This window comes from Ailuropoda melanoleuca, chromosome 15 (assembly GCF_002007445.2).
Source record: "Ailuropoda melanoleuca isolate Jingjing chromosome 15, ASM200744v2, whole genome shotgun sequence".
NCBI lineage: Eukaryota > Metazoa > Chordata > Mammalia > Carnivora > Ursidae > Ailuropoda > Ailuropoda melanoleuca.
The window spans coordinates 87,286,043-87,309,022 of record NC_048232.1 but is presented as its reverse complement, the minus strand read 5'-3'; the positions used below and the strand labels follow the sequence as shown (position 1 = coordinate 87,309,022).

Here is a 22,980-nt window from a genome sequence, read left to right as displayed (position 1 = left end):
CCCTGCTGCTCAAAAGGACAGGTCTGGGCAGGTGCTGCAGGCAGGAGAGCGCCCAGGTCTCCCACAGCTGGCGGGCAGGAGGACGGGTCCTCACCTTCACGAACGTGGCCTCGAGGCTGGTGTTGTCACTGTGTGGCGTGGCGCAGCTGTCCTGCTCGTTGGCCAGGTTGATGCCCATGGCACAGTGCAGCTCCTCCAGCTGGCTGTGGCAGCACTGCTCCTGGACCATCCTGTGGGCAGAGGGGCACCCGGCTGAGGGCAGGGCCCTGGGAGGGCGTGGTCCCGCCAGGGGGTCCACGGGCCTGCGAGCTGCAGCCCCTCAGGGATGGGAGCTCTGCCCTCGCTGGGTGCCTCCCCTTCCCAACCTGCTCTCACTCACAAACACACACACGCTTGCATGTGCACACACATGTGCTCGCACTCACACACTCACCCACCCACCCACACTCGCTCACTCACACACACACACTCACTTGTACACACACTCACATGCAAACATGAAGTCACATGTGCTTACACACACTCACACACACCCACACACTCACACTCACCCCGCCCACACACTCACTTGTACAGTCACTCACACTCACACTCATATGCACACATGCAGTCACATGCACTTGCACACACATACACCCACTCACACTCACCCCACCCACACGCGCACTTGCCCGCACACATTCAGTTGCATGTGCTCACACGCACACTTGCACACCCACACACTTGCACTCACACTCACTCACACACACATGCAGTCACATGTGCTTGCACGCACACACACCCACACCCACCCCGCCCACACTCACTTGTACACTCACTTGCACTCACACACACGCAGTCACGTGTGCTTGCACACACACTCACCTGACCCACACACTCACTTGTACACTCACATGCAGTCACATGTGCTTGCACACTCACGCACACCTGACCCACACACTCGCTTGTACACTCACATGTGCTTGCACACCCACACACTCATTTGCACACCCACACGCTCACTCACTAGCACATGCGCACACGCACAATAGCGGGCAGACGGCAGGTGCTCCAGAAGTATACAATTAGAAAGACCGAAAGCACAGCGGTGTGTGGGGATGGAGACAGAAGGCCCTGGTGTCCCGCCAGAGCCCGGAGTCATCTCTCTGAGCTCTGAGCGTCGTCCTACAAAATGTTCCCGACTCGTTAAAAAACCAGGCCGGCTGATCGCCACTCTGGACCAGACACCCTCATCCTTCCCTGCTCGTCTCTCGTCCAGACTCAGAGGAAATCGCTCCAGAGAGGTGGGGGAGCTTGGCCAAGGCCACAAGGCAAGGGATGCTGGCCACAGCGACTCCGGGCTGGGGCGTCCACATCTGGCCGTGCTGGGGGCTCCAGGAGGAAGGAAACCAGGGGACACCCGTGCATCAAGGCTTGTGTCGGCAGAAGGACCATCAGCGGCCAGAGTCGGTTCCTCAGACAGCTCAGGGCAGGACGGGCTGGCCCCGAGGCGGGCAAGCGAGCAGGACGTGTGTGTGAGTCACAGGTATGGCTTCTACCAGACCCAAAATAACCCTGGCTTCAGCCAACACCAGCAAGGACAGGAGGAGCTGCCCGACCTGCGCCAGTCCAGAGAGAATGGGGCCTACCCGGCCTCCTCGCACTGCCCACCAGCCAGGCCTCCTCTGCCCGTAGAACAGCAGCCCTCCAGCCCGTCCTTCCCCCCACCTCCACCTTGCAGGGTTGGAGCTCCACACCTGGCTTCCCATGTGCTTCCAGAACCTTCTGGAAGGATTTGTCTATGCTTGTGATACTACACCTGTCACTTGCACTTTTTGGTAAACGTACAAATAATACGTATTCCACTAGGTTGTCAAGAACAGCAACCAGATGCATCCATCTGTCCATGCACTCGAGGATGCTGGCTGCGTAGAGAACAGTCTTAGTGAGGAGGAGGCCTGGACGCTTTAGGCGCTGCTGGTAGGAGTGGCAAATGCTGCAGCAGCCATGCTGAGCAGTAGGGTAGCTCTTTGAAAAATCAGACAGACAACTACCACATGGTCCAGCGATCCCACTTGTGGGTATACACCCCAAAGAACTGAACACAGGGACTCAAGGAGATAGTTGCCCATGCACGTTCACGGCAGTGTCATTCACAGCAGCTGAAAGAAGGAAGCAACCCTGTGTCCACCGAGGAACAGCTGAGCAGAATGCGGTCCATCCGTACAGTGGCGCACGATTCAGCCAAGGAAGTTAGGAGGTCCTACACCTGCTATGACACGGATGGACCTTGCCTCTCGTGCTCTTGTTTCCTTTCCTACGACACCGAGCACCTTCTCACAAACCATAGAATTAACTTGTTGTTTTATCATCTGTACCCTACAGGAGAGATTCTGTCTGTTTTGTTCACTGATTTGTCCCCATCTCATCGAGAATGGTGCCTGGCACCTTGCAGGCCCTCAGGGACGTTTGTGAGATTCAGAGATGAAGACGTCAGGGGGTAACAGGTGTGCTGAAAAACGTCAGTGCATATTCAAATTCCTCTGAGAGGTGCGTGGGCTTGATTCAGCCCAAGGTTTTAGGTAAATTTAAATTTAGATACTAAGGAACATTGCCCTTGGTCCGGGCTGGGGTGCAAGGTGATATGCGCCCAGGGGAAGCATCAGAGCTGCCGCCCCCTGACTGCCCCCAAATGTGTCTCATGTTAGAGGCTCTGGTGGAAGCTGAGTGCACTCGGCTAGAGCCCATGTGTGCAGACAGGACTCAGCTCCTCCCGTGGTCCTCTGCGGTCGCTTCCTCCCCACCCAGGAGAGCTGACTGCACCCAACTCTGTCCAGGAGGCCCGCCGGCCGTGTTAGTCCATCCCACCTTGAGTGACACCTCTCTTTGAGCCAACAGCCCAGGCTCAGCCTTTGATCTCTGCAGACTATGTGGGGTTCAAACCCCAATGTCAACTGAGCAAAGGGGAAAATGTGCAGGAGGGGTCCAGAGGGGTGACAGACGGTGACACGGTTAGAGCCTGTCAGCTCGATGGCTGACTATTCACCAAGCGGCCCCGGACACACATGTAGCCCGGCCCGTGAGTTCCCCAGGACAAGCCAACTAGCCTCCTGGGGCCTCCATGAAACAGAAGTCTGGTCACTGCCCATCAGTGTCCCCTAAGTATTGTCCTGGGAGTTCAATAACATGTTTTGAGGACACTGCAATGCGGAAACGAGCACCACCCAGCCAGAATTTCCGCAGGCCCCTGCGATGAAGTGAGCTCCGCCAAGAATACGTGGGGGGTCAGGGGGAGCCTGGACTTGAAGCCACATTTCCCACAGAGAGAAGAAATTCCCGCCCAGCCGTTCAGATGATATTCCTGACATTTCAGGATATCTCTTGAAGCATGTTCGAGATTTACCCTTGACCAGAATGTAGGTCATAAACAAATGCCTTCTCATAGCTAAGAAGGTATTTTCTACGTAATCGGGGGCCCACTGGGGACTACAGATAACTTCAGAACTTATTAAAGACTTTGGTGGGTAGAAGTCATGAACAAATTTAGTAATGACTGAAATCCAAATTCACAAGTAGGGCCCAGAGGCTTCTAGGTCTCTGTGACCCGAGTCCCTCCATCTGCATTGAAAGGTTCTGCTGGCTGATACCCCACTTTGAAAGTCTTTGACTTCAAGAAGTATTGATTATTAGTGGCTCCCTGTTATGGGTGGACATCCTCACCCTTCGTACCGCAAATATGACTGTATTTGGAGAGGGGGTCTTGAAAGAGTTAAATGGAAAGTTAAATGGTCATTAATCCAGTACAACTGGGGTCCTTGTAAGAAGAGGAGGTCAGGACACAGACGCAGAGAGATGACCACATGAGGACACAGGGAGAGGACGGCCCTCTGCAAGCCCAGGACAGAGGCCTTGGGAGGAATGAGCCCTGCCCACACCATGATGCCCGACTTCTGGTCTCTGGAGCCGGGAGACCATAAATGCCTGTTGTTCAGGCCCTGGTCTGTGGTGCTGGGTGACGGTTGCCCGGGCAGACCATGACATTCACACGGTCTGCTTTGTGGTGCTGGCTTCTTCCTTCCCCTTTGTCATTGTCCCAACCCTGAAGGGATGGCATCACAATCCTCCTTTTCCACTTGGGGAAACTGAGGCTCTGAGCTGGCTCAGGTCACACAGCCAGAAATCCAGCCCCGGACCATCCAGCTTCCCCGGCCAGGCTGATTTCGTGGGCAACGTCTGCAAACAGAATGCTGTGTGCCGATCCCCCAGCTTGGCTCCGGCCCCTCTGACGCTTCTAGCCCAGAGCCACACTCGGGAGCCCAGCTCTCAGCTCTCACTCCTCCAATGCCCCGCAGATCCCGACTGCAGGGCCTCCCACTCAGTTCCAATGACTGAGCGTCCTGGTTTCTCTTCCTTTGTTTGGTCTATAATGCTCTTGACTTTTCAAGAATTTCCTAAATCGAGATTTACATCGTCCAGCCGTGCTGGCAGACAGCACGCGATGCTCGCTGCCAACATAAATGCGAAAGTCCAGAATGAGGCGGACAAGCCTTCTCCACACATTCTTTCCGTGGCAGCCCTCCGCCCAGCTGCCCGCAGCCCTGAGTGCCGCGCGGCTAAGACCGGGACGGGAGGCAGGGGAGACCAGCGGCTGCCAAACGAGGGAACGTCGCCTCCCTGACGTGGGCTCCCTACGCAAGCAGATGTGGGTTCAAATCCTACCGCCGTCACTCACCAGCCGTGTGTACGGGGGGAAAGCTCAAGTGTAAACCGGGACTAAGAATAGGGTTAAATGAGGTCACATGCCACAACGCACGGCACAGGGGGTGCTCCCCCGGCTTGCTGCTATTTTTACTATGACTTTTATGGTGACAGTCAACATTACAGACCTTCATCCTTTACTCTCAGCTCATATCCTCCCCAAAGCTTGGAGGCAGCCTGGGTCAGTCGAAGGGAGGAGGAACAGCGGATTCGGGTGTTGGCTACTGCATGAGGGGGCACAGGCGTCTGGGGGAGCTCTCTGCTCCGGACTGGCTCGTCTGTGTTTTCGGGGTCTGAAGGCAGTCCACACGCTGACTCACCAGTCACGTGATCGCATCCGACCCCACAACAGACCCCTTTTTGTTAGGAGGAGCATGACTTGGCCACAGCACCCAGTGGTTCCAGAGAGAGTGGCAAACCCGGATCTCCCTGCTCTGCAGGCCGGGAAGGGGAGAGATGCCCCGGGCATCGCAGGGCAGCCCAGGAAGGGTGAGCCCAGTCCTTTATGGGGACCTGGGAGCCCAGAGGAAGGAGGCAGGAGCCATCTGCCATGCCTCCCGCAGCCTGGGTGGACACAGGCCTGAATGCCAGACTCCGCCAGGGGTCCTAGCTCATGTGTCCCTTTCTGCCCTGCGTTCTGCTAAGAGAACACGATTCTGCTAGAACGGTGGTGTTGGTACACGTACCTGCATTCCTTGGATTCCGAGGTGTAAGGCAGCAAGCAGTCCCTGTGCTGGGTGGCCATGCGATGTCCGTCCGCACAGCAAGCCTCCATGAGGGTGTCCGCGGCCACTGTGCGGGGAGAGAGCAGGGTGCCTGGTCGGGGGGGCAACTCTCCTCTGGTCCACGGGAGGGCCCCTCTGACATGTAGCCCCCCTCCCACTTCCTCGGGCCCCTGCTACAGGTCAGGCCGGTCTGAACAGGCCTGCACACGTCCGTGAGTCACTCTACAAACGTGAACTGAAAACCCACTGGGTCCTGGGCTGGAACACAACTCTCTCCTTTCTAGAAAGGCCTGACACCTGAACGATTACCTTCCGAATCCAATTCTGATGGGGCTGCGGCCCAGCACCCGGGATCCATGCTCACCCGGGCTGACTCCCTGCTCCAGCCACGCACCAGAAACTGAGACGGGGACCCTGCCCAGACGGGTCGGGAGGGCAACTACGGCAGAAACTGCTGACAGAGGCCTGAGCCAGCTGCTGGCCAGCCCAGCAGCGAGGGGGTCCAGGCACCACCAACCTGACTCTTCGAGAGCCAGAAATGGGGGTGGCCTGGAGGTTCCAGCAGGGCTGATACCAGATGCTGGGACAACCCGGGAAGGCTCCCCGCCCCCAAAGGGAGATCCACCCGGCCAGTGGGGACCACACACCAGGAAGGAGGTGCAGTAGAAGCAAGACTCTGGGGACAGAATGGAAATGGAGGCCTCACCCGCCACAAGCCCCTTGGATGAGAAGGAAAGAGCCAACGTTTCTAGACCAGCTTCTGGGAGCCACAGCTGTGTTCTCTCCTTTAATTTCTATAAGCTCCTGGTTAGCGAGGTGTCAGTCCTCATCATACAGTGGCCCACAGCTCCTGCCCTTGATCTGCGCCTGACTGCGTCCTCGCCCACAAAAAAGGACAGCAGAAGGGCTCATGTGGGTCGAGCAGCCAGCCGCGCACGCCCTCACAGCCGGACAGGGGTCCTCCAGCCCCCAGCCTGGCTCTCAGCCTCACCCCAGACTGCTGCCCGGAGGAGCCCCAGCCCTCAGGGGGAAGGGGGGGGCCTCAATGTGCCCCAAGGGAGGAGCAGCTGGGGACGGAGTTGCCCTCAGCAGAGGGGACTCGCGTGGCCGGGGCATTAGCCCTGACGGCATCTGCAGCCTGGGTAGAAGGCCACATTGTGGCAGGACGTGGCAAGATTGGGCTTTAAGTAGGGATGGACTGTATGGTGACTAGCATAATATAATAAAAAAAATTATTATAAAAAAAAAAAGATTGGGCTCTAAGAAACACCACGTTTTCTTCCTGATGGCTTTCCAGCACCCAAAGGGGTAAATCCCGCTGGGCTCGTCAGAATTTCTTGGCACCATTGGCCATGGGTGTTTTGTTTGGGCTCCTTGTTCTTCCAAAGCGGGGCCCTCAAGGCGGCCCCGGAAGGGAGGCTCACTCTCGGGCTTAGCACGAGGCCAAGACATCCCAAAATGCCAGCCCTGACAACCTGCCGTCAACTAGCACAAGCCCCCCTGCAGTCAGACCGGGTGTGGGACACGCTGCCCTGAACACCCAGTGGGCAGGAGACGAAACTACCATGCCCCACCAAGAGTCATCGCTTCTGGAAAGACCCTGGGACAGCAGCGCATGGCCGGCCTTTCCACATGGCCAGGAGGAAGAGGGGTGTCACCTGGAACCAAGTCAGCGCCACCCCTTCCCCGGGGCTCCCGGGGCTCTCTGAGCTGCTCCCCACAATGAGAGATGTACCCTGGCCCGTTCCCACCCTCACGGGACTTCTCTGGGCGACAGAGGGAGTCCACAGTGGTTTGGTGAAGAGTGACAGACCATCACTCAGTCTGCTGCCACCTGGCCCCTCGGCCCATCCCCACCTCAGCTGTCCCCCGCTCCTCATTCCAGGACAACGCCATTTGGTGAGCATGGGAGATTCACCGTGGGGCCGGGGCTCAGACACCAAAGCAGGAGCACCGTGCCGAGGGGAAGCCACAGAGTTATGGGGAAACATCGAACTTTCCCATTCATGCACCCACTCGCTCATTCCTTCGCTCTTACCCTGAATTTAAGGAAAAGCATTCACGAAACAGAGGACCTCATCTGTCGGAGATAAAATACGGCCTGCAGTTCACCCCGGGATGAGCGTGCCCCAGACAGGAGGCCAATCCCCCCCACGCCAAGCCCAGCTCCCCATCCACCCAGCCCCAGCCGAGCCCGCCCAGCCCTCCTGCCCGCGGTCTCACCCCTCCAGCTTCTCACAGCCTCTCTGGTCTCCAGTGCCGGCCCTCCCCCCACCTGGGCCCCCCACCCCTGCAGCCTGCTGGCCCACCAGCCTGGTCTGGGGGCCCCCTGCTCCCACACCACATGCACGTGGAGCGCAGCTCCCCATACTTCCCAGTATTCTGACTGCCCTCCCCTCCCACCCACAAGTATCTTGCGAGGGGGCCTGTCTCTTGTCCTTACGCTCCTCAGCACAAGGCTGGCAGGTAGCAGCAACAGAGCTGAGCAGGGCCTGAGCTCTGGGCTCAGAGCCCCAAGCCGGGCTCCAGCTCTTTCTTGCTCTGTGACCCTGGGCAGGCTGCTTCACCTCTCTGAGCTGCAGCTTTCTCGACGGTAAAATGGGGCTCGAAGTACCTTTGCAGAGTTGCTGGGCAGATGGGTATAGCTTCTAAAGTTCTGAGGGAGCTCTCAGTAAACAGTGCTTGATTACGTGTTAAAGGAGCAAAGGGGATTTGCTTGTGGTGCGTGGCCCATGAGAAATGGGGAGCCACGGCCCCAGGTTTGTGTGTGGAAGCCCCCCGGGGATGAGCAGCAGCCCCAAAGCCTCCCTTCACCCCCAAGGAAGGCAAGCACGGGGGAAGCTCAGACTCCCACGGCCAGCTCAGCGGGGTGAGCACCTTGTGCCCCGAGCCATGGAAACATTTGGAAATGATTCTCACCGGGGAACCTGAGCACTTTGAACCTTGTTCTCAGCAGGACAATAACACGTTAAGTCCTTTGCTCAGTCCAGAAATGTGGAATGTCCCTGGAATGCTCCAAGCAGCCACAGAGCTGGGACTCGTGCAATGCAGGGCCGTCTGGGGGCCGGGGCCGGGTGGGATCAGCACGCAGCCCCCTGGGAGCCACAGGGAAGTTTCTGCACGGCCCCATCAGACGTGCAATGGACAGCCCCCCAGGGACCACGGCCGAGCTGGACAGTGACGAGGCAGAATGGTGGGGAACAGACCCGGGCATCACTGTGCTCACTGTAACCAGCATCCCTGACACGTGCTGAGCCTCCTTCCTTCCCCACCTCCTTTCCCCTCAACCCCATACCTTCCTGTCGATGCCACCAAACAGGCCGCGTGGCCTCACACTGTCGAGTAGAAGCGGCATCTTGCCCAACCCACTCCCCCTCTTGGCCCCCGGTCACTTCCTATATTCTACTCTCAAGGGACGTACAGCTCTGGGTTGAACATCTCTATTCACGCACCGTCATTCTGAACGTCCTGAGTATTTGCTTAGGCCGGAGCCGCCGAAGGAGAGGAGCTGGAGCAAAGGGAAGACATGCTCGAGACTCTGCCAACAAACGGCGGACTGCTGTCCCGAGAGGCTTCCCTGCTCACACAGCCCTGCCGGCCCCGCCGCCGGAGCACGGCGACCAGGGGCATGTGTAGAGCCAGCACCTGTGGCCGGCGGGTGGCCCGCTGGAGCTGGGCTGACTGGCCGAAGCTCAGGGGCTTCTGGTCAAGGCCACGGCATGGACCTGGGGCGAGCTGAGCACTCCAGCTGCAAGTCAGAGGGACGTGAGGGAGAAGGCCAGCCCCTGCATCTCAAATGCTCCTCCGGAGAGCAGCAGGGCAGAGGGGAGGACGGGGTCAGTGCCAGGCAGACCTGGGTTTGAGCCCCCAGCCCCCGCCCCCCCCCCAGCTCCCCATTCCAGGAAAAATTTCTTTTTTTTTTTTTTTTTAAAGATTTTATTTATTTATTTGACAGAGATAGAGACAGCCAGCGAGAGAGGGAACACAAGCAGGGGGAGTGGGAGAGGAAGAAGCAGGCTCATAGCAGAGGAGCCTGATGTGGGGCTCGATCCCATAACGCCGGGATCACGCCCTGAGCCGAAGGCAGACGCTTAACCGCTGTGCCACCCAGGCGCCCCCCAGGACAAATTTCTGAGGCTGTCTACACCTCAGCTCTGGGGCCCAACCTGTGAAATGGGGCTCGGACCACCGAATCACAGGGCTCCTACGGGCACCCAGCACACGGAAGGCAGCCAGGGGTCTTCCTACTCCCGTTCCTGCTCTATCCCCATTCGCCACTGTCTTTAAACCGTATGCGTTAAGTAACTTGCCACCAAGCTGTCACAGCGGTGGCTGTAGGTATGGAACCTGGACTTCAAACATAGCTATGAACGGAAGAAGCCAAATGGAGTGAAGTCACCAAACAGTGATGTGAACATAAATGCTAAGGTGTCCTCGTCCCCCCCGGGACCATGCCTTGCCCTCCTGAAACTGGTGGGTGGCCAGCTCTGCACAGCTGTCCCTCAAAATCCCTGATGCTTTCCTGCCAACCTCTCATTCCACTGCTCCTGGGCCTGGGCTCTGGCCCCTCTAGGCTCTGGTCGTTCTCTGGCCAGCCCTGCCACCCGCTCACCTCCAGACACTACCCAGTTGTGTCGGGATATCCCTCAACACCATGCCTACCCAGCATCATTGCCATCGCTCGGTGAGCCTCCTCACTGAGTGCTCACCACGAGCCAGGCACTGCACCAGGACTTACTTGGGTCTCACAAGAACCCAGAGAGGCCAGTGCATGATGTTCCCCACTTTGCACATAAGAAAATTCCAGCTCAGAGAGGTCAAGTGACTAGCTCAAGGTCACACAGCCAGAGGGGCCAGTGAGCGGCAGAGCCAGGCCTCGGGCTTGGTTCTGACAGCCTCCAAAGCTGGGTTAGTCTGCCTCCTGGTGAATTAGAAACTCCTTTGGGGCAGGGATGGTATCTTTCTCTGCTCAGTGACCCTGCAGCGCCCGCCCATGCCCAGCACACACAGCGAGGCTCAGTATTAGTTGAAGAGGACAAACTGGCGACAGGCTTCTTAACCAGGGGCCTAGACTGCGAGACAGTCCTTAGAGTCTAGGGTTTGCCGCAAACACGCCTCTTCTCAGGGAAGGAATGACCCCAAGGAGCAAGACATGATTGGAGCCGACTGCCCCGAAGAGCAGCGCGGCTTAAAATTTCCGCAAGAGCCTGGGCCATGCTGGGGCATGGATCTGAGACTCCAGAGCTGCCACCTTCTTAGCCTTAGAGACAGCTGCCCCCAACCCATCAGAGCTGCAGGGAGAGGAGGGGTCTCGTGGAGAGAGGGGAATGCCCTGCAGAATTCTCTGGAGTCCTGGCTCAAGATGTCAACAGAGAGACCGACTGCCCCAGGTTGGTCTTTAACAGACGGGTGCATCTTGTCCAAGAAAAGGCCTGTTATTAACTTATGTTCTGAAACAAGAAAAGCCGCCCATCTCTTCCCAAGCATTTCCTTTCCACAGGGCAGAACCAAGCTCTCAATGCCACTCCCACCCCTGGACACACCTATTCCAAGACACATGCCAATTCCATAGGGACACAGAGCTGTCTTTGCTGTTTTCACACTTGTCCCCTTTGTAGTGAACAAGCTGTACGCTGGTGATGAAAATCACATTAGGTCAGAAAAGAGGCACAGTGACCCAGGGAAAGAGTGCAAGATAGAGAGCCCGGGCTGCTGTCCCCGCCTTGTCCACGGTGTTTACCAAGGGAAGTACGGTCACTGAAAATGTTTGCTGTAACCTGGACAGAGAGTATGAAAACCACTACCGGCTGTGTTCAGAGGCTGGAGACACCTGGCTGCTGTTGTACTAAAACCAGTACCGACAGTCTCATCACACTTCCCCATTACCGTAGAATAATGGCTGTGCGCGCATCCTTGGGTTAAAATTAACTTGAACTTCCCCACAATTGTTTAAAAGCTGGGCACCTAATAGAGACTAAAAGCTTCATTTAAAACTTTTGTTGTTGGGGCACCTGGATGGCTCAGTCGGTGAAGCATCTGCCTTGGGCTCAGGTCATGATCCCGGGGTCCCAGGATCCCGGGATCCAGCCCCACATCAGGGTCCCTGCTTCTCCCTCTGCCTCTCCCCCCGCCCCCTGCCCCTGGCTCACGTTCTCTCTCACTCTCCCTCTCAAATAAATACATAAAATATTTTTAAAAAATAAAATAAAATGTGGTTGTTGAAGACATCATGCTCGGTGAAATAAGCCAGTCACAGAAGGATCAGCCCTGCGTGATTCCACTTACGAGGTCCCTTAGAGGAGCCACGGTCGGAGGCAGAAGGTAGATGCTGGGCGCCAGGGCTGTGGGAGGGGAAGATGCGGAGCTGGCCCCTGGGCACAGAGCTTCAGTTTAGGGAGATGAAAACATTCTGGAGACAGATGGGGCGGTGGTTGCACAACCATGGGAATGTATGTAATGCCGCTGAACGGTGCACTTAAAAATGGTTAAAATGACTAATTTTATGTTATGCGTATTTTACCATGATAAAAAAAATACATGTTAAAAAATTGAGTGTTTGCATGCATCACCCTTCATTCAGAAAGGACCTAGATGTTCTGATAATCTCACTTGCTTCTCAATCAATGTTTTAATGCACAAATGTGCATACCGCAGAAAGGATTACTTTGGTAAACTATTTCAGAGCCTCCCCTCCCCATAGCAGTTTGGTGGTGACCGCAGTGTTTTACATAAGCCAGCTAGGTGACCTCAAACGGGAACAGGTAAAACGTTAAGGAAGGAAGTAAAGCAGAGGACGGCACTCACTCCCCAGCCCAAGGAAGAGCCTAGGGCTGGCTCTCAGGAATGACAGTGAGGCCACGCTCCTGGCATCACTCCCCCAACCACACAAAGAATTCAGTGTTGTCAGTGGAAAGGAAAGAGAGAGGGGGATCCCAGGCAGTGGGTCCACTCCGACACAGGACATACAGCTGGGCCGGTGAGCTGGAGGGGCCGGGGGATGGGGAGCAAGAAAAGAGGGTGACACCTCTCCCTGGACACCACATCTCACTGGTACCACCAAGGATTTCATAGCAGTCGACAGCGTCAGATCAACCAGGCCAACCGGCAGTCACAGACTGGCTGGCAGCCCTTCCAGAGGACATCAATTCACAGAAATCCCACACAGAGACCCCAGCACATCTGAACGGCCCTCAGCAACCCGGAGCAAATGAGGCTACCACTGTTTCTTCTACCCCCCACTCCCGGGAGCCATGCCAAAATCGATGACGTTACTTCAGGTGACTGCACGCTAGACGCCCACCCATGCCCGTCGCGGGGCTGTAGGTGCTCTTAAGGGAGAAGTGGTCTGCGGTCTTTTCTCTCAGATCACCTCCCTCCCTTCTGAGCAGAAGCTTCGATCAAGCACAGTTTTCACCTCTCGTTCCTGTAATCTGTGAATTGGATCCACAAAGCATTACACTAAATATAAACGAAGAACAAACTCCCTTGCAAGATCTTGTTAGCCTTCGACACCGACCTTCCGACCTTCCAACGGAAGGCGTCGGACGTGTGGGTTAAAACTGCCCGGCCCCAGACCTGCCTCCGCCTCACTGAGCATCCTTTTCTCAATCTGCCAAACGGGGTGGTAACTAGGTAGGGCTGGGAAGATCCATGTGATAACGCAGGCAAAACGCTTTAAGCGGTGCCTGGCCGCAGAAAGAATCTTCAGAATGGAACCGTCACAGAAGTTTCTGCACCACCGCCGGGAGGGCATTCCTCTTTCCAGGAGTCACACACTTCCCCAGACCGACACACATCACCACGTGGCCAACACCCCACCACCTCCCTTGGGGAAAGAGATACACCTGCCAGAAGTAACTCGTGAGCAGGTGGACAGAGAGCCTGGGTCACAGGCATCAGATACCATGCATCACCTGAGACAGCGGCTGAAACGAAGTTTCTTCCAGGTGAATTATGTGTTCGTAAAGACTATAGCGCGGGCTGTGAGTCGTGGTGGTTTCAGTGGATGCCAGAGGCAGGCCACGTGTTCGGAGCCACACGGAGGCTCATGGTCTGGAACAGCACACGTTCTCGTCGAGCGGTAAAGATACAGACACGTGTTCTTTCCAATGCTACAGATGCCGGCTGGCAGTCGGAGGGGTTCTATACTGCTCCTCGGGTGGAAACTTCCAGAATGTCAGCCTGCCACCAATCATCATCACAGAGCCTCTGGGCGATGCCTGACCAGCCCGTGAGCAGGTAAGCAGTAAGCCAAGTTGTTCAGTGTGCTGTGTGGTGGTGGGCCAGGTCTAGGGCTGGAGCTCCAGAGGCCCGGCCTCTGCTTACAGCTCCACCATCGAGGGTCCTTTGACCTGGAGCAAGGCCAGGCCTCAGTCTCCTCATCTGTATACTGGGTGGAGAAGTTGGTCTGGAGTCAAGCAAAGGCCTGTCAAACCCCACAGTGTATATGGACACTGGCCTGACAAAATTCCCACTGGGCTGCAAGAAAATGAGCGAGAAAGGAAATGGCCAAGGGAGATGTCCCACAAGTCAGCCTGATCTGGTTTAGAAGGCTTTCTCTGATTCTGAGACCCTGCCCTTCCAAACGCCCTGTATGTATATGAAATGGTGAGAGAGGAGGTGGTGATTGGTTGGATCTCTGCTTTATATTTTAATATTCTTATTTGGCAAAATAAAAAATTGACAACCTCTGTGCATAGATGAGAAGGGGGGGAAGGTGTGTCATCAGCAGCTAGCTAGCAAGTTAATTTTCTTGGTTTCCTCATACACGCTCAAAGCAGCAGAGGGCCTCGAGTGTTTCAGAAGGTGAATGGGATCCTGGTGTGCCCTGTGGGTCCCCTGAACTTGCCTCCATGCAAGCCTCATGCTTCACCTGCTCCACAGCAACCGTCTAAAGCCACAGCCAAAGTTGGAGGGGGTCCCAGTGGTGTCTAGCACCCACATAACTAGGAAGCCTGAAATGCAATCAGACACCAAAGGGAAATTGCAACCAAACAGAACCCCGCAAGACTCAGCCCACCCCTGCCAGCGGCCCTCCCCTCCTGAAGCTGGGGAGCCAGCAGGAGCCTAGCCCAGGCCCCAACCCTTGGCCACGGCTCTCATGCTGTCCTAAGTCATCTGTGCATTCAAAAAGCCCCTCTACGGCTGGCTCAGTCGGAAGAGTACACGATTCATGATCTCGGGGTTGTGACTTCGAGCCCCTCGTTGGGTGTAGAAATTACTCAAGAATAAAATCGTATTAAAAAAAAAAAAGGCCCTCTTACAACACTTCCATGTGCAGGCTCTGGCTTGGGGCAAGGGATCCGGAGGTGAAAAGGTAGGAGCCTGGCCTCAAGGGGATAGCCCAGGGAGACACAGGCAATTGTCACTGGGATCTGGTACACAGGGCCTCTGTATCCCTTGCAGGTCTAGGAAAAGGACAGAGCCATCTCCCCCTTCAAGGGAGCCGACCTTGACGTGGGGTGTGCTGGAGTCTGCTCTCAGGGCTCCACCCAAGAGCCGCAGGTGCCTAAAAGTGCCACACACCAGCACCTGTCACAAGAGACAGGGGTCTAGGGCAGAGAACCGGCTGGCAGGATGCAGCAAGAGAGAAGGACCAGAAGGCATATCTCTGGGAAGGAGATGAGAAGTGTCCTCCAGATTGCTCCCTCCTGGCAGACCGAGACCAGTGGACATGTGGGCTGTCATCTCCTCCTGACGTCCCTACAGCATCCCACCCTGAGGGACCCATGTCCCCCGGTTTCCCTCTGAACTCTCTGGCCACCTGTCATGTGTCCCCTGCACCTGGCCTCTGGAAGCTGGAGCTGGGTGGTCCTGGGTCCACTCCCTTCCTAGGACTGGCTCATTCACACCCACATCAGTTCAAAGGTCCTTTCCTCCAGAAGTCTTCCCTAACTCACCCTTACACACACACACACACACACACACACACACACACACACACAGAGTTCCATGGTCTCTTTGCACCCTGAACTTCCCGGCACCCGGCACAAATAATTAACCATGTGTGTACTTAGCGCCCAGGGGGCTGGGACAAACGTGTACCTGCCCCAGGCCAGCCTCAGAGCAGACACTCAATACAGTCCTGCGAAAAGAATCAATGGACAATGATCTCCTGGGATCCTAGCAACTACAGGAAACAGGGGATCAGGGAGAGATTAAGCAAGTTGCCCCAGGCCACAGAGCAAACACAGAGGTGGCCTTGCAGTCTGACTCGGACTGGACTGGAAATCTCAACCCCCCACAACAGGCCGAAGGAAACTGGCTTCCTCCCGAAGCTGGACTTTGCAAAATCAAGGCTTTTCAATCACAAAGATAAATGAGGTGGGCATGTCCTGCTTAAGAACACAATCTGAGGGGCGCCTGGGGGGCTCCATCGGTTGGGCATCTGCCTTCGGCTCAGGTCATGATTCCAGGGTCCTGGGATCGAGCCCCGCATTGGGCTCCCTGCTCAGCAGGGGAGTCTGCTTCTCCCTCTCTCTCTGTGCTTTCTCTCTCTCTCTCTCTCTCTCAGAAATAAATAAAAATCTTTTGAAAAAAAAAAAAAAAGAACACAGTTTGAGAGCCATGCTTCCAGGTTTTAGTCCAGGCGGAGCCAGTCCGAGACATGCTACTTGGCCTCCCTGACCCCTGGTATCTTCACACCCCTTCGTGGGTAACGGGGGAGAATAACGGGAGTGGGCTGCAGAGAGAAGTCTTATGTCAAAATCAGAAGCATATATAGGCAGCAAAACTTACAGTACATTTTACTCCTGCAGGTGACATGATCTAAAAGGAAGAATAGGTTCAAGAAAAATACCAGCTCCCCCCATTAGCAAAAAAACCACACGGGTCCCTCCCATCTCAAAACCAGTCCTGGCAACGTCCCAGCTACCACCCAGGGTTCTGGGAAGCCCCCGACAGGCCGGCTACCTCGGAGCTTCTCCCTCCTCAAAGTGCCCGGGAGGGCTCGGTCCCGTGGCCCCTCGTCCCTCCTCTCACCATCTCCCCAGCTGGTCTCCTGCAGCTTAATCGTATAGGCTGAGACTCTCATGTTTCTGCCTGCAGCCTGATATTCCCTCCTAGCCCAGGCTCCACCGGACGCCCAGCAGGATGCTTATGGGGTCCACTAGGAACCTGGACTCTTCCACCACCCCCTGGCCCTACCCTGTCCAGCCTTCACTGACAAAGTTATTAGCAATCACCCTCCATCCAACTGCTTGTGCCACAATAATGGGGTCAGCCTAAATTATTCCTTCTCCCTCACCATCCCAGGGCAAGTCCTGTCCACTCGAGCTCGCAGACACCCTAGATCTATCTACTTCCCAGTGGCCCCCTGACTACCACTCTGCCCAGGGCATCTTGAGCCCTGGACCCTGCAGAAACCTCCACACTGGCTTATTCTGCCTCCTCTTGTCTCCCCATAGTCCCTTCACCATGCAGCAGTCCAGAGAGACTTCTAGAAACCTGAGTCAAATGATGTCACTCTTCTGCTTAAACTCCTCCAGCGGCTTCCAGTGCACTCTGGATAAAACTCACAGTCTGCACCCTAATGTTTAAGGCCCTCCCGTCTCAGCTGCCCTCTGCAGCACCCTCTGCCCCCCCCTTCCCTGAAGACACACTTTTCACAGACGGCTCCTCGCCGCTCACACCTCAGCGGGTATCACCTCCCCCTCCACCCACTGGAGAGGCACCCTTGTCTGCTGTCCCCGTCCTGGCACGTCACGGTCATTGCGGTACCGATTCCTACCGATACGTCCTTGTGAGGGCGTCTATTAGCATGTGCAGCGGCTTGGACGGCAGCCCCTAAAAAGATATATCCACGTCCTGACCCTGGATTGTGGCCTTATTTGGAAGAAGGGTCTTTGCAAGTATAATTAAGGATCTCAAGAGGAGATCCTCCTGGACCATCTGGTGAGCCCTAAATCCCATGACGAGGGTCCTTAGAAGAGACACCCAGAGGAAGAAAGAGCTACGTGAAGACAGAGGCAGCCACGAGCCCAGGAGCTGGGAGAGGCAAGGACGCCCCCCGCCCCTGAGCCTTTGGTGGGGGCGAAGCCCTGCAGACACCATGACATCGGACTTCGGGCCTCCGGAGTGGTGAGAGGATAGACCTCTGTGGTATTAAGCCGCTCGTTTGCAGTGACTTGATCCAGAGCCACAGGAGACCCCCACGGCACACAAGCTCCACGAGGCAGGGACCTTGCCTGTCCCGTGTCCGGGGGCCTCGTGCTTGCCGAGTATGCGGATAACACACCGACAAATGTTGGCGGCGCCACGAAGAGCTCCTCTGGGGCCAGGCCAGGCTCGTAAGGGAGGCTCAGGCACCATTTGCTAACTACAGCCGAGAAACAGCTGATAAATGACACTGCGTATCACCTACTTCCTCCTTCTGGGCTCAGTTTCCCCACCTATGCAGAGTGGACCAGCTGATCTGTGGTTTCCATGTCCCGGTAGACAAACCATTTCTTCCCAAATTCACCTCAAGGATGTCCCATTGGACCCCAAAGCTCGTTTTTGGTTTTTACATCCTTGCTACCATCTGAGAGGTATAGGAACCCCAGAGGGCCCAGACGCCCCTCTGTGTGGTGTCCCCTCTGAGGGGCCTGAAGCCAGCAATGCAGGTAAGAACACACATCACAGGCCCTCCACGTGGAGAAAAGAAGGCTCTGGGTCCTGGCCCTCAGAAGCAGGAACCGGGGCCCTTGGCAGTCGGGACCCCCAGGAAGTCAGCAACAGGGTAGGCGGGAACCCAGTGTCCCCACTCCCCGCACTGGCCATGTCAGCACAGCCCTCTGGCAGGATCACTTGGCAAGGCCGGGGGCAGATCAAGCAGGAATATGACCTGAACAATTTCCAGGGCCGTCTTCTCCAGATGCCGGGCCCGCCCTGTTGTGTCTGGAACCCAGGACCGGCCAAGAACATTTTCCTTTATAAAGGTGCCAGGAAAGGGGTGACTTTCTACCCTGCGGACAGTTCTAAACCTCACCCAGTGTCCTGTGGCCAGAGGCATCCATCCCTGTGTGCACAGCCTCTCCCTAAAGCTGGGGGAACACGGCCAACGTAGGTTCCTGGGGGGCTCCTGAGCTCCACCCCCAAATGGCAGCAAGGAGGGCCTGACTTGGGCCACACCCAAGGAAGAGGCAGGCCCACGGCCAGACCCTGGGCTGGGTACCTGAGCAAACAGCCCTCCACCACCACGGCCACTGCCTCCCTGGGACAGGACAGGATTGTCCACTGATCTGAAACAAGACAGGTGCCCTCACCTTGGGAATCCTACCAAGCCAGCCATGAGCCCCTCAAGAGTTCTGTGGTCCCCCACGAATGGAAAACACCTGTTCTTCCTCAGGACCCCCTCGCACGTGCAGCATCTGTCTATTGGGTTTAAATGCTGTCCAACCTGCCTTTATATCCCCTCATTAGGTTTAAGGCAAGACAGCCAAGCAGTCAGGAGCATGGGGTCCCATGTCCCGGCCCTCAACTCACCACTGTGTTTCCCAGACAAGTTACTTAACTTCTCTGGGCCTTCGTTTGTATGTGTATAAGATGAAAATAAGGGCAGTACCTTCTTCCTAGGATTGTTGAGAGAATTCACAGAGTGTGTTCTCATTCTGTACTTAAGGAAAAGTAGAGAGGGTATGGGCTTGGTCACATTCGGAACTGGGACCAGTCTCCTCACCTCCTTTGAGTGCTGGCCCCCACCTCCCGACACCCTGCCGGCAGCGGGAGCAACACGGCCCTGACCCCCTCCTGACTCAGAGCTCAGTGAGGACCAGCCGGAGGGCTGAGGGAGGCAGGCCCAGGGGGAAGAGGGCTGGTCGGCAGCACCCAGGCTCCAGTTCTGCCCTGCCCGCTGGGACTTCATCAGCCTCCCTGGCCCACCCCCTCCTCGCCACGCTCCCTCCAGGCTGAGGGTCTCCGATCCCAGGAAAGTTGACAGAATGGGTGTCCCCGTTCGGTTAGGTGGCCACACGTGAGGTCATTACCAGGACCCTGGAACCATACAGAGCCTGCAGAAGCTTTTATGAATCAAATGGTTATAATGGGATGTGTTGCAAAGGAGAGTCTTTTATTGGCTAAAAGACACAGGCAAGATGACCACGCGTGCTAGAGACCTGTGTTTATAAAACCGTGCATGCAAGGTTGTCCATACTGCATCCGATGCTCAGAGCCCTGCCTTCCAAGTTATGGGACGGAAGAGGAGACGTGTCCACATTCTCTCTCGCCTTCTGGGCGCTTGCCTGTGCTGCTCCCTCTGTCTGGAGCAGCGTCCCCGCAGCCGCCCTCCCCAGAGGCGCGGCCGGCACCTGCTATATGTAGCAGATTCCAGGCTGCGTCCTTCGTCCTTGGGGACGTTGTCCCTGACTGTCCGCCTATGTGGTGGCTTTGTAACGGCCTGTCCATGCTTCTGGCTCTCTCGGGGGGTGGGAGCCCCATGGGCAGAAGGGCTCGGCCTTGCCTCTTCCTTGCCGTACCCCCACGATTTAGAACAGCGTCTGGCACGGAGCGGGTATCTAGAGCGCGGATGCCTGAGGAGGCCAGCTGACTCCCTTCTGCCTCACCTTTCCCAACACGGCTTTGAGTCTCGACCGCTGCTGGTTCCGGGGCCGTCTTGGGGAATTAGTAGGACTTTCAGAGCACTCTGACGGGGGAAAAGGACACTGTCTTACGCTAGGGAGGGGGCCACACAAATAATAGGTCATACTGATCCAGCTGTCTTGGCAGGCATGGCCCCAGTCTCCCCCCAGACCTCGAGGCATGCTAAGAAGTCGGTTTCTGCTATCTTCGTTTTACAAATGAGAAAACCACCAACCCATCCTGTGGACTTTTCCAGCCGGAAACAGGCAAAGTTGTTATCCATCCCACAAAAGCTCAAGGCAGCCCGCTGGGACCCCAATATGAGTGAACCATGCTGTCCCTTCTCCCCCGCTCCCACACACCACAGTCCAGCAGGGGTGGCAAACAGAGCCCTGAGTTGGGGGAACTCAGGCAGAGCCAGGAAAAGGTGTCACCCGGAGCCAAAGGCCTCAGAGGAGGGGTCACGACACTGCTCCCCACCCCGGGGCAGCACCCCGAGTCTCATCTTCGTGCACCCAGCACTCCAGCAGCACCCCCCCACACACTCAGCCTGTCCAGCCCCCACACCCGCCTGGGAAAGTTCCAGCAGTGGTGCAGGCCACGTGCTTCCAAGCCAAGCCCTCTCCCTCTCCCGTCTTTGTTCTCCCTCCCAGAGACTTGCTCTGTAATCAGTCGGAAACCGCTGCTGGAGCCAGAGGCCAAGAAAGTCTGGGAGAAAGCACAGTCGTCTTTCCCCAGTGCCCTCCTCCTCTCCACTCCCTCCCAGCACTCTCAGCAAAGCCCAACAGGACAGACATACACAGGACAGACGGTGGCTCGGCTCTGTCCCCTGGCTCTGAAGGTCAGTGCCCTCCGGCACTGCTGCGGCCAGGCCAAGGGAGTCGAGCAGATCAGCGAAAGGAGCCACCACTGGATGGCCTTTCCCAGGATCACTTCTAAATTCCATTTCCTGTGTACCCACAGCTCTCCAGAGGGTGGGCCTGTGTCCCCTCGGGGAACCTGCCAGCCCCCAAGCTTGCAGCTGCAGACACAAACCAGGGAGCTCCAGCTCCCTCCCCTCAAACCACACCAAACTTGCTGAAACTCAAAAGAGGGGCCACCCCAGAAGAAACAGAAGGCCACGCCAACCCGGGTGCGCAATGAGCAGGTCTCCTTGATCACATATGCTTGAAGTCAGGGCCTTCTCGATAAAGACCACGGGAGCCCATCCGGCCTGACCAGCACAGTGGCAGAGAGGCGGGCACTCAGCCTCAGCCTCAGAAGAGCTCATCTATGCCTCCTCTCTGGGCCTGCCTCAGTTAGCCCATCTGTAAAATACACCGGGGGGGGGGGGGGGCCCTGGGGCCCTTTCTATTTCCAACAAGAGTCTTCTGTGGCCTCCAATCGGAGCCTCCCCCTCCCCCCAGGTTTTCACTCCAGCCTCATCACCTTCCCATGAATGCCCTTCGTCCCTCCTGACCAGCCTGACCAGCTCCTGCCCGAGCACCACCTCTTCCAACAAGCCTCCTGTGATTTGGGGGGCGGAGGCAGGATGGCTCTCACTGCCAACCCCAGTCCGTGTGCCTCCCATGCCACCTCGCCCGGGAGATGCCCCCCAGCACACGCCCAGGACAGAGCCAGAGCGAGCTCCAGAATCTGCCGCAGCCAGTGAACAAGCCAAGAAACCTCGCAGGGCTCTGCCCTCTGCCCCCAACCTCTCCCCAGTGACCTTTTGACCGAGGAGGAGGGTGGTCACGTGCAAAGAAACAAAGCTACAGCAGAGATAAAGCATATAGGATTTGGAGGGTGGTCAGGGCTCTCATCAGGGCCCTGCCCCAGGGAAAACAAAGCCTCCAGGCGGGGAGGCCTGACTAATGACTGATGAGTCACGGATCAGCAGAGAGGTCAGAGGCCATGGCTCTGCTCACCCACTGCTGCTCTAATCCACGGGGCCTAATGGCTCCCCCGCCCCTCCACCCAGGAGCTAGGCCTGGAAGATTAAGGGAGAAAGAAGGGCCATCCGGTGTTGTCAGCCCTGGGCTGAGTGCTCTGGCCCAGGGGTCTGCCAGGAAAGACACATACCCTTTCCCACCGGGTGAGTGGGTCGGGACGTGGCCTGTCCCCGGCCCCAGTTAGGTACTAGGTACGTAGCCTGGCTGAGCCTCTGTCTCGGGGCCCTCTATATCCCAGGAGGGCAGACAGAGGTTTCCCTGCACACGGCTGTCTCCTTAAAAATCTATCTCCAGGCTGCTCCCTTGCTTTCTAATTTTTCAAGTCCACCCCCTGACCCAGCGGCTTTGTCTCCTGGGCAAAGTACTGCCCGCAGTCTCCGTCTTCTCACTAACAACCTGGGTACAACAGCCCCCACCAAGAGGTGGAGGTGGGGGCAGTGGGAACAGATGGAGGCATCCAGGGGTAAACAACCATCGGCCAGGGCTGCCTCCCTAACCTCCCAACCTCGGCCCCAGTGGGAAGATGCGTGGAGCTAGGGTGGGCAGCGGGAGGCTGCGGGCGGCGGTGGGGTCGGGGAGGAGGAACCATCTTCTTTAAAACAAGTGCCCCAGGTCATCGAGGTGATTAAGGCCAGAGCTAAGAGTTGGGTGAGGGGAGGGCACGGCCAGAGCACACGACCCCAGGACCGCCGCGGGGGGCGCAGCGCCCAGACTCCCGCTACGGCTCCAGCTCCAGGACTTCCGAGGAGTGCGGGGCAGGGAGGAGAGCCACCAGAGCGGGGGCCGTGGACTTGGGGCGCCCCTACCTCGGGCCGCCAGCAGCGCGAGGCCGCCGAGCAGCAGCAGCGGCAGCGGGACCCTCCTAGGCGCGGCGCGCTCCATGGGGCCGGCGGGCGGCGGGCGGCGAGCGGACAAAGGCGCGGCGCGCGGCTTCTGGGTTCCACGCTCCGGCCGAGCCTCCGCAGCCAACGCTGGGCCCGGGCTGCGCGGTTCAATTATCCCGCCCCGGAGGAGGGCGCGGCGGGGGCGGG

General features: G+C 57.1%; 1 protein-coding gene across 2 annotated transcripts in view; it reads right to left on the bottom strand.

Annotated features, from left to right (window-relative positions):
- The window catches only part of FBLN1 (fibulin 1), an 81,269-nt gene extending 58,327 nt beyond the window's left edge, over nt 1-22,942 (bottom strand). Inside the window, exons 1-3 of one of the 2 annotated variants that reach the window (XM_034643581.1) lie at nt 22,756-22,942; nt 5,424-5,529; nt 95-230 (exon numbers count right to left, since the gene is read on the bottom strand). In XM_034643581.1, coding sequence (XP_034499472.1) covers nt 95-230; nt 5,424-5,529; nt 22,756-22,831 — 318 coding nt within the window. In that variant the 5' untranslated portion in view covers nt 22,832-22,942. The remainder of the gene's footprint in view (nt 1-94; nt 231-5,423; nt 5,530-22,755) is intronic. The other variant, XM_034643580.1, reaches the window with a different exon arrangement.
- Between the last annotated feature and the right edge of the window lie 38 nt (nt 22,943-22,980).